This window comes from Condylura cristata, unplaced genomic scaffold (assembly GCF_000260355.1).
Source record: "Condylura cristata isolate star-nosed mole 26May11 unplaced genomic scaffold, ConCri1.0 scaffold00026, whole genome shotgun sequence".
NCBI classification, from domain to species: domain Eukaryota; kingdom Metazoa; phylum Chordata; class Mammalia; order Eulipotyphla; family Talpidae; genus Condylura; species Condylura cristata.
In genome coordinates, this window is record NW_004567127.1 from 773,328 (window position 1) to 785,124 (window position 11,797).

At 39.9% G+C, this 11,797-nt stretch overlaps 1 protein-coding gene across 2 annotated transcripts in view; it reads left to right on the top strand.

Annotated features, from left to right (window-relative positions):
- Positions 1-11,797, top strand: part of HORMAD1 (HORMA domain containing 1) — a 15,271-nt gene that overhangs the window by 608 nt on the left and 2,866 nt on the right. Inside the window, exons 2-12 of one of the 2 annotated variants that reach the window (XM_004689554.1) lie at positions 144-288; positions 1,910-1,973; positions 2,396-2,432; positions 4,007-4,027; positions 4,533-4,559; positions 5,908-5,975; positions 6,460-6,611; positions 7,874-8,133; positions 9,939-10,005; positions 10,095-10,168; positions 10,795-10,878. In XM_004689554.1, the coding sequence (XP_004689611.1) occupies positions 144-288; positions 1,910-1,973; positions 2,396-2,432; positions 4,007-4,027; positions 4,533-4,559; positions 5,908-5,975; positions 6,460-6,611; positions 7,874-8,133; positions 9,939-10,005; positions 10,095-10,168; positions 10,795-10,878 (999 nt within the window). The remainder of the gene's footprint in view (positions 1-143; positions 289-1,909; positions 1,974-2,395; positions 2,433-4,006; positions 4,028-4,532; positions 4,560-5,907; positions 5,976-6,459; positions 6,612-7,873; positions 8,134-9,938; positions 10,006-10,094; positions 10,169-10,794; positions 10,879-11,797) is intronic. The other variant, XM_004689555.1, reaches the window with a different exon arrangement.

The window sequence follows — 11,797 nt, forward strand, 5'->3', positions numbered from 1 at the left end:
GCCGCGCGGGCGGGCCCTCATAGGAGGCAGGCTCCCTGCCGAGCTTTGCGCGCCGGGGGGAATTGTCGGGAGAACCATGCTTGTGCGCACCTTAGCTCTATTTTTAAAAAATCTGATCTGTTTTCGCCGCCCTGGAATTTCAGAGCGCCTTGGTGTTTCCCAGTAAGATATCAACTGAGCAGCAGTCTTTGGTGTTAGTGAAGAGGCTTCTAGCAGTTTCGGTCTCCTGCATCACCTACTTGAGAGGAATATTTCCAGAATGTGCTTATGGAACAAGATACCTGGATGGTAATATAATGTTCATTTAATCTTTTTCTTTAAGCGTGTTACTTTTATTTTGGTTTACTCAAACTGTAATTTTTGACTTTGAGATTTTGCTTTTTGAATAGCACCTTTTGGAGGTAGAATTCACACACCTGACAGTTTACTCATTTAAAGCCTGCCATTCAAGGACTTCTAGCACATGTTCATCACCCCAAAAGGAAACCCCACACCCACGAAGTCATTCCCCATTTCCCACAACCCCACTTTCTGCCTTTATGGATTTGGCTATTCTGGGCACTTCATGTAAATGACGAAGATTTGTATGGTTGAGGAGAGCAGAAACGCCCGTCCATCTAAGTGCTGTAGTACAACATGAGGCCCTTTGGGAACGTGCCTTCTGCCACTTTCAAAGTTCATGCGTACATCATAGGCAAGAGTACTCCTTGGTTCTTTTTGCTGCTGAGTAATGGCCCACTATATGGACATACCACATTTTATACATTCCTCAGCTGTTGACCATTTGGGTTCTTTCCGATTTTAATTATTATAAATAATGCCATATATGTGGCACATTTTTAATGTGGCCATCCACATTAAAAGTGGGTTTTTTTTTAAATATTTGTAATATCACTAGTTTCACCAGCTGTTACTCTTACAACGATGAAGAAAGTAGATAACGTATTCTATTCTACCTTTGTACAGTGGTAGTGCATGGTTCGTGTTATCTTAGGAAGAATAGAATACAGCCAATTTATATTAACCCAGTATGTAACTTTGTGTGCTGGGCAATCTGTTAAGGACTGTGTTATTTGTGGTGACTTACTGATTTGTATTACAGGCTGGTGAGTCAGATTTTTTTAAAATATTTATTTATGCATACAAGAACTGGGTTGCACGCCAGAGGTGTGGGTGGGTGGGGAGAGTTAGAGGATGCACCAGAGACAGAGTAGGGAGCAGAACAGGCGGACTGACTGAAACACACTGCTGAGGGGAGCAGCGGGCGGGTCAGAAGTCTGCCGTGCCCTGTAGGTCCCTCCCCGGCCGGGGATCGAACTCATACTGCAGTGGCTGTGGCCAGCTTCACAGTGCTGTGCTTTAACCTGTTGCGCCATCCGGGAGGCTCTGATGACTCAGATACTCACCATATTTTTCAGATAAAGATAGAGAGAAAGAGATCTTCTCATTCCCTTCCACTGTATGACGTGGTCCTTTTTCAGGGTTCTCTTTTATAACCAGTTAAATTCTTGGCCTTTTACAAATATTTTACTTATAATAAGCAGCTAAAGAAAATAATCCTCATTTAAAATTTCTAGTTGTGGGTCCTCACTGGTGGTGCAGCGGGTGCAGCTTGCGCAGCACTGCAAGCTGGCCACAGCCACTTCAATGCACATTTGATCCCCGGCCCCTTGATGATCCTCATGGCACTGCAGACCCTGTTGTCTCCCCGCTGCTCCCTCAGCAGTGGACTTCGTCGATCTGCCTGTTCTGCTCCCCGCTCTGTCTCTGGTGAAGCCTCTCACCACCCCTGCACCTCTGGCCTGTACCCAAGTTCTGTGTGCATAAATAAATAAATCTAAAAAAAAAAATTCTACTTGTTTACTAATCCTAAGTAGTTCTATATTTATGTCATCATTTTTGTGCTTAGATCTTTGTGTCAAAATTCTGAGAGAAGATAAGAACTGCCCAGGATCTACACAGCTAGTGAAGTGGTAAGTCAAAGGAAACCTAGTAATAGAGAACTGTTTTGAATCACCTTGTTTTGAACCTTGGAGACCCTTCGGTGTTTAATTGAATTTTAATGTTTCTCTTTAGCCATTAGTATAATTTTTTCAAGTCTGTGAATTTTTGCATTTTACTTCGTGCTCCATCATTTTCCTATTTGTGTTCCCCACAAATAGCTGTCAGATATTTTATACCTACTCTTCCATGCTTTACCAGCTTCTCATAATCCTGCCATGTTGTTTTGTTTCATTTTTTTTTTAAACTAGTTAACAAGAAGAAAGCTCTAGTAGGAAAATTTTGTATTATTGTATGCTGAGAAAGCATATAGTGAGGTCATTGGAGATTTGCTAAAAGTACTGTTTTCTGGAAATGCACTCCATCTAAAAACAAGTCCTTGGTTATTTTTTAGGATGCTAGGATGCTATGATGCTTTGCAGAAAAAATACGTAAGTCAGCATCTCTGTCCTTCTTTCCTACCTTTTATTCTACAATTATAACAATTACCAAGGAATAAAACCTTACCTTTGGCACAGGCCATGCTGAAAAAGCACTTGAGTATCTTATGGACTAATACTCAATTTATTTAAAGCTCATAAAAGTAGTACTTCGCAAGTTTTGGAAAGCCAGGTTTGATTAATTATTAACACGTATTTGTATTAGTGACACATTCACTTACAAAAATTTAATGAATTAAATTCTTTTAAAATAGCTCATTATATTGATAAGATTTCACAATATATTTCTTCCTTGTCTTCCACAATCTTTTTATACTAATAATTTAACAAATTATTTCCTTATGAAAGTTCAACAGTAAATTTCCATGTAATCTAAATTGTCACAAGTTTTGTATTACTGTGAAATTTCAACGAATAAGGCTTTGCTATAAAATAACCCTTCTTGTGTACTTAACCTATGTCTATATCAACTTGTAGAAATTCAACACTAAAAAAGTTGTGAAGATAACATTTTATCCACAAGGTCGTTGACCTCTTTCACTGAGGCATTTAATATTTAATTATTGAATGATTGCAATCTGCTAGATACATTTCTAGGTAGGAGCTGATCGATGAGTGGACAAAGCGCTCGCTTCTGTGCTGAAAAAACAGTGGACAAGAAAGTCAGATCACTTCCACTAGTGTTAATGCCACTGCCGTTTTTAGGAAGTGGAAAAGTGGGTAGCCTGCACCAGGGTGATCAGAGGGGCTCTGTGAGGAGGTGGCTTTTACTGGAGGTGAGGTTTGAATGAAAAGAAACCAGGCAGACTTTGATTTGGGGGGACAGTCTAGCAGAACAGCAGATGCAAAGAAGGGAGTTCGGAGAGTGGAGTTGGGTGCGCGGGGAGGCGGTGGCCTGGACGGGCCTGGGCAGGTGGGGCCGTGCCTCTGCCTCCGGGAGGTCAGGCACTGGGGCTTTACTTAGGGTAAATGGAACTCATTTCACGGTCTTGAATAGAAATGTAACATTTGATTTATATTTAAAATGAAAAGAGAAATCACTCTTATTTAAAAAGTAAAATGTAGAAGGAGAATATGCAGTACTGTGAAAATAATGGTGGCTTATGCCGAGATAGCAGAGGGCGAATGGAAGACTCAGAATATATTTGGTAGTAGAGCTGATTGGACTTGTTGATGGATTGGCTGTGGAATAAAAGGAAAAATCTGACTCTTAGATTTTTTTGGCTGGTAAACTTGAGTGATTTCCCGTGATCCTCTATTCCTGGGTCTCCATAGTCTCTTGCCATTGTCAAATGAACTCGTCTACTTTTTTTCTTTTCAAAATCAGATCTTATATTGGTAAGATTTCACAATACATTTCTTCCTTGTAACTGGCTGGAATAACCCTGTTTGCTTAAGTCATTACATAAATTAATAAGTCAAGTAGATATAAAGTCTGTTTTTCTACAAGATCGATTTTCTTATTAGGCGTAAATGTTAAAGTAGTACAAAGAATTCTGAGATCCATCACAGAAAAAAATAGAGTGTCGAGTAAAAGTAAGATTTTTTTCTCTGTTGTGTTTCAGCTAAGGATGGTTGTTCTAGCTGTAAGTATTTTCAAATTGTTCTTTTTTAAGACACTGATTAAATAACACTAAAATCATTACATGATTATATCCCTTTATCCAAACAATTGATCTAATCAATGGGGAAAACTAACAATATTTGGGGAAGTGATTTTGTATTTTGTTTTGCTGAGTTATTGAGGTATGTATGTATGTATGTATACAAAACTGGGGTACAAGCCAGAGGTGCAGGGGCGGTGAGAATTGATCTGAGAGAGTGGGGAGCAGAACAGGCAGGTAGGTGAAGTCCACTGCTGAGGGGAGCAGCGGGAGAGAGGAGAGGTCTGCTGCGCCCTGGGGGTACCTCCAGGACCAGGGATGGAATTAGCATGGAAGTGGCTGCAGCCAGCTTCCCAGTGTTGCACTAACTGGCTGCACCACCAGGGAGGGCCCTGCTGAGTTTTTTTAATGGTGCAGTCTAAGTATCCTGTTAATTTCTCTTGACTGTTTGCTTTATATAACTCAATTGTAAATTATTTTTAAATAGGTGTACACCAATCCTGAAGACCCTCAAGTAAGTGTGCTTAAGAAGTAAAGAAATAATATCTCTGATATCTAAAAGTAACAAAATTGTATCTTATACTTTTAACACTACATTTTAATATATACTTTAAAATTTAGAACTCAGATTTTTTTTTTTAGGCAAAAAGGGCTTGCATTGTTATCTTTAAACAGATTAATATTGTTACTAAATCTCCTAACTTTGGGTTCTTTACAACAGTCTTTTTATAAAATTTTGAAAGGTGTTGAAAGTGAGAAAAATAAACTCATCCTTAAAGCTTTGAATATTCATCCTAATCCACTCACATCCACCTCTTCATCTGACATCCAGAAGACAAGAAATTAAGAGCCAGTTGGATACTATTATTTGATTATTCTTGGAGACTTTATGTGTTATCTCATTTATTCACCCCACCCTTCATGATTTACTATCTCTACTTTTTAGATAAAGAAACCCACATGCAAGGTTTCTTGCCTAAATTCACAGTGGCACAATTCACATTTGAACCCAAGAAAGCCATTCATGATCTAGGTGCTTAACCATTACACTTCAGCTGTTACAATACAGTGTTTCATTCTGTAATTGAGAAGCAGATTTTTTTAAAAGAGAACCAATCCCCATCCCTGTGTGAGTTCCTGAATGTTAAGAAAGCAGTAAAATGTTGGACTTTCAGGAGCACTGAGAATGCCTTTTCTTTAACACTCACTCCTGCTATTAATACTTACTATATTTCCTCAGTGACAGTCATATGGGCAAAGGCTGTGCATTATGTGATGGTTGTTCAGAAACTGATTATTCAGAAGATGTTCATATGCTTTATAATTGCATAGGTTTCTTTTAGTAAAAGAGCAAGCTTGCTGATGGACTAATATTTATTGAATGCTTGGCATAGCAGACACTTTAAGGACTCTGTATACAAAGTACCCTGTTTGATAAATATCCACAATCACCAGTAAGATTGGTACTATTTTCAACCTCTTTCATTAGCTGGAGAAACTGAGACTTAGAAGACTTAAATGATGCTGGTGATTACAGTACAGCAAGGATTTAAGTCTTGTGTCTAGCCACTCTGCTGAAGTAGGAGATAAGCCCTCTCCACTACTTGGCCTGCCAAGGAGCCCTTCCTTCTGGTTTGTATGTATCACGCATTATAAATGAATGAGGAAATAAATATCTCCAGGACTGGAGCCTCAAAGCCCAAGCCATGGGAAATGACAGTGGACTTGAAAGTTTCCGTGGACTGATAGGGATTAACATAGCAGAAAAAAATCAAATGTTGAGTCAGACAGAAGCAGTACATATCAACTTGGCAATCAGTACTTATATCTCAGATAAGTAACTGCAGTGTTTTCTATTTAAGACAATTTCAGAATGTTACCAGTTTAAATTCAAGTATACCATTAATGGACCAATCATGGACTTCATAAGGTATTGTTCAGTTTTCATTTTATAGTATAGATTACCACTCATTCATATTAATAATGTAAACGGAAACCTCAGGGTTAGTTCTGAAACTTCACAAACATTTTGAGTGAATTAACAGGGGTGTGCCTGTGCAATAATATAGCCTTGGAGTAACTGCAAGTCGTGGGTCTGTGCTGATTTTGAATTGTGAAACAAGCAAATAATAGAAAAGTTGTTGAATGCCTGAGTGATTTTAGAAATAGAAGTGAAATGTGTCACTTGTTTCCTTTAAACATCTTATATAGAATACACATTTAAGTTATTCATTTATAATGATAATAAAGTGATATTAATGATAATAAATTTGTAAATGTGACATTAAAACACACCTATGTTAACTTTCTACTTAACTATGCTATAGTAGGAGTAGGAATCTCAAATAGCAAAAAATGAAATTATGTCATTAGCAGCTAGAGGCTTCATAAAATAATGTGGGATTCTGTTCTAGTAAAAACCAAGCCAGTGAACCCAGCATGTCATCTGCTGACACCAAGAAAGCGAGTATTCTCCTCATTCGCAAGATATATATTCTGATGCAAAATCTGGGGCCGCTGCCTAATGATGTTTGTTTGACCATGAAACTGTTTTACTATGATGAAGGTACTGTTTGCAGTATATCCTCTTGCCATCAGTGTCTGTATGATACGTTATTATTGAAACAGTTGGTTTCCACTCCAGGTTTTAAAGCACTTAAATGAGTGTATATTTTTGAAAATACAGAAATTATATGTAATACCAATACTTGAAAAAGGTTTTAAAAACAGACTTTAAAATATACACACACTTCAACAGTGATAAGAAGATATCCGTGTTCTCTAAGTACAACCACATTTGTTATTGAAGAAATAAAACAGTGAGGTACCCTCTTTCACTTAACCAGATCAGTAAAACTTATAAGCCAGAAATGCTATAACTAGAAAAGTATCTCAGAAATTTACACGACCATGCAAGGTTCTAGGTTTATAAGAATTTTCATTATAGCCTTGCTTAAAATAGAACAAAATGGAAGCAACTTTTAGTGTCCGTCAGTGGGGGGTTGAGTAAATAATTATGGTACATCTAGACTGTTATCACACTTCACTACCCACATTCATCCTCAGTCTGAAAATACTGTATACAGTAACCTATTTCGAAAGGGAGCACGGAGAGACTTGTGTCACACTGTATTGCTACGATTGTTCTCCATCTCTTACTGTGCTTAATTCACAGACTGAGCTTTACCACAGGTATGTGTGTAAGGAGAAAACACACTCTGGGTGTCAGTAGTGTCCATTATTTCGGTCACCTGCTGGGGGGTCTTGGAACACGTCCGGTGTGGCCCAGAGGGCACTACTGTGCACGCAGCACTGTGCCAGCTGGTCAAAGGCGCATGCTGAGAGATACTCAAGAAATACTAAAAGCTCATTGAAAAGATGGTAAAGCCAGCGAGGCGCAGGACAGTATGAGCTCATTCGTGTTTCTCAAGGAACTATACATACATGAGAAATATATTTCACTGCATAATGGCTCCTAGAAGAACATAAATCAGCAACAAGGATGGCAGCCGACATTTATAAACACTACGGGCGCCATTGCTCTCTGAGCACTTGGCACACTTTAAATCACATAGTGCGCACAGTGACGCTCGGGTGGCGCTCAGATGCGGAAACCGAGTCAAGGGCCATAAATAACTTCTCAAGGTCACATAGCCAGTCAGGTGAGGGAGGAAAAGGTGACTTTTGGGGAATAAAGTCACAGCGTGGAAGTAGAAGAGTAATGTTTATTTTTACTGCAATCCCTTCTATCCTGTTCATGCCCCTTAGTCTGCATTTACTTTTACAGCAACAGTACTGATGTCTTCGACTGTCCGTTTACTCTTGCAGTTACACCTCCAGATTACCAGCCTCCTGGCTTTAAGGACGGTGATTGCGAAGGAGTGATATTTGAAGGGGAACCTATGTACTTAAATGTGGGCGAAGTCCCCACACCTTTTCACACCTTTAAAGTAAAAGTGACCACTGAGAAAGAACGAATGGAAAATATTGATTCAACCATATTATCACCAAAACATTTAAAAACACCACTTCAAAAAATTCTCATGGACAAAGATGATCTAGGAAATGAACAGGAGCATTACGTAAGTGTGAGCGTATGTTAAGAGTTATAAAGCATAGTAGTAGCACATGTTTAACTCGATTCTGAGGACTTTAATAGTTTCTATTAATACTTGTGTAAGTGCACTGTAATCATAAACTCAAGGTTGGAAGGGACATGAATGAGGCAGTGGTTTGTGGTTCCAGAATTCTTTCCCTTGGTAAAAGAAACATTATTGTCAAAAATTTAAAAGCACAACTATTATCACTGAAATAAAGTGGTCCTGAAGGCCGAGCCACTTGCCGCCTCACCTGCCCTCAAGTGACTTGAGGAGACCCCTTAGCCTGGAGCAAAATTTGAGAATTACTGAATGGGCCCCTCCCTGGTGACCCAAGGGTTCAGTCTCAGCACTGTGAAGCTGTCACCAGCCACTACAGCACAAGTTCGATCCCCAGCCAGAAAGTGACCTCTCCTGTCTCCCCGCGGCTCCCCTCAGCAGTGGATTTCAGTGTTTCTGTCTGTTCTGCTCCCCACTCCGTCCTGGTGAGTCCTTTGCCCCTCCTTCACACCTCTGGCCTACACCCCAACTCTTGCATGCATAAATAAGTAAATCTTGAAAAGAAAGAAAACTACTGACCTAGCCCAATCCTCCAACTAAGGCTGGAACCCTTTCTTCAGCACCCTACTGGGTGCTCATGTAAGCACGTGTTTGAATTCGTCGGGGTCTGGCAAGCCTGTGCTGAAGCAACCTGGAAGTTCCTGGAAGGCAGGAAAAGCGTCTTACTCGTCTTTGTAGCCCTCCTGCGCCTCGCGCTCAGACTTACAGTGTGCATGCGCAGTACTGGTTGAAGGATAGGTGAATAGCGGTATATTTAAAAGCATTTTGATTGCCTCATTTCCCAAAAATCTTTTAGTATTTGCAAAATCACTTCACCCTTGTTTTCGCTTGTCTCATGTTACTGTAAATTATGCCCACAATACTTATGTACAGATGCTGACTTGTGCTCTGGGACTGCATCCTTACAAATTGAAAATTCAATTTCAGACAATTCAAAGAAGAAAATTTTCCCCTAAAACTTAAATCCCAGTCTTGTTTTGTAAACAAAGATAGCTGGGGATTATGTAGTTTTCTTTAAAATATTGAAAACTCTGGGCACAGAGCTGGTGGCACAGCGGGTTAAAGCACTAACTAAAAAGCTAAAGCCACTTCAGCATGGGTTCGATTCCCGCCTGCACCGGAGGTGACCACATGCCACAGCAGACCTCTCCTGACCCGCCCGCTGCTCCCTCAGCAGTGGACTTCCTCGATCTGCCTTTTCTGCTCCCCGCTCTGTCTCTGGTGAATCCTTTCACTGCCCCTGCACCTCTGGCCGGTACCCAGTTCTATATGCACAAATAAGTCTTTAAAAAAATATATTAAAAGCTCTGACATGTCACAAAGGGAACAATAACCCTATAGACATTAACCCTGTTACTAACTACCATATCAAGACACATTATCCTTCACTGACACCCTGAAGAGAGCTGAGGCTTAGAGTGTGTGCTAGCATCTATGAAGTGGTGGTTTGTTGGGCGAACATGTCTAATTCAGTGTCCTCAGGATGCAAAAGAAGTGTCTAGGGTTCTTGGAACCATCATGCATTTTTGAGAAAGTTGCAAACTGAAGTAGTATTTATACTGTGCATAAATAAGTTGCCTTGCTAGCAGTGATATCCCTGTTCTCTTCAGCACATGTGCAGTACTTGTAGTAAATGATGTACTTGGCCTTCTCATGAAACAGACTTGTTCATAGTTACCTCTAGCTAGTTGGGGTTTTTTTGAAATGTGTATTTTTTCCTTCTTACAATTATGTAGGATGATTCTGACATTGAAACTAAAATGGAAGGGCAGAGAAAAACCCATGGATGTTGTGAAACCAGAGGTAATAATGAAAATGTAGATTAATTCATTTCTTATTTAATTTTACACTATTTAGTATAAAATATGCTTTTTTTTTTTTTTTTTTTACAGAACCAGATTTAGTTTTTGAGGAAGATGAAGTGAAATTTAAAGAAAGTTCTGGTTTTTCTGTTTCTCATTCTCAGGTATAAAGTTGGTAATTCCATTCTCACTTTTGTAACTTGTGTTTTCCAGAAGACTGTTGCTTATATGCTTTTTAGTTATTGCTCAGAATTTCTTATTAAATCCTGGGTCTTCTAGAAGAAAATTAGGCATTAAGAAGAGTTTAGTAATGCGCGTGAGTGCTGACCACGGGTGTCAGGATTCCAGCGCTCAGTAGACTCGGAAGCAGTCTATATCCGACATCACCCCTGTGTTTGCCAGCGTGTGTGATACATTCTGTTGCCTTGAAGCACAGCATGCTTATACTGTTTCCATAGGCAGCATAATTCTGAAGTCACAGGGTTAGTTAAAATGAACTTGGAAGTGGTGGGTTCGTGACCAGTCACTTCCTCTTCTCAGCCCCTTTGTGAAGGGCGCAGCCGCAGCTGTGCAAGAGAGCGCCGCTGGCGTTGCCCCTTCTCATCTCAGGGTGCTGGGACAGTGTCTTCACCTTTGTGCTTTCCTGAAAAACCAACTCAAAATGCCTGGTTTTCATTAGTTCAGCATTACAAGACCCTACATTTTTGTTGAACATTTCAACGTCATTATTGAACTATGAAAAGTTTTTATTGCATTGTTATATGGTTTTTTGGTAATTACTCTTTCCTAGGTTGAGCAGTTAGTCAGTAAAACATCTGAACTTGATGTGTCTGAAAGCAAAACAAGAAGTGGAAAAATCTTTCAGAATAAAATAGTAAGTATCTCTTGAGATTTGTTTTCCAGTCTAACCTTGTGATTTTTTTTTCCACGTTAGTTTATTTTGCTTAAAAACAAGCAGTTTTAAAGACATACTTATTAGTTCAAGTTCTCCAGCATAATACCTCTTCTATAAACAATAAAAGTTTCTTTCCTGACACACACACACAAAAACAAGCAGTTTTTAAAAGCTATATTTTATTTAGGCGTGCATGTAAGAACTAGGCTGTAGGCCAGAGTGGGCAGCAGAATAGGCAGATTTACTGAAATATGCTGCTGCGGGGAGCAGCAGAGAGACAGGAGGGGATCTGCTGTGCCCTTTGGGTCAGCTCCTTGGCTGGGGAACAAACTCATGCTGCAGTGGCTGCAATAGCTTCATAGTGCGGAGTCACCAGGGAGGCCCCAAAGCAAGACTTTTTAAAAGTCATTAGGTAAGACTTACTAGTAATATAAAATTAGATGGTTTGGGGACATAAAATCATTTCAGAAATTACCCTTCATTTGGCTGTGAACTCTCTACCAAAGTACCCCTGACTTTGAGAATAATGACTCAAAGAATTATTGTTAGGAAAGGACAAGAAATGAAAAAAATTATATACATACTAAGGAAGTTACCATTGAAAAGTACATTTTAAGCATCAGAAAATAAGTCCTTTGGGCCCTTCCTGGTGGCGCAGCAGGTTAAGGCACAGCTCTATGAAGCTGTCTGCAGCCACTGCAGCATGAGTTCAACCCCTGGCCAGGGAGTGACCCACAGGGTGTGCCAGACCTCTCCTGACCCCCCTGCTGCTCCCCTCCACAGTGTATTTCAGTACAGCTGCCTGTTCTGCTCCCCACTCTGTCTCTGGTGAGTCTTCTCACCGGTGCACCTCTGGCCTGTGCTCTAGTTCTTGTGTGCATAAATAAATAAATCTTTT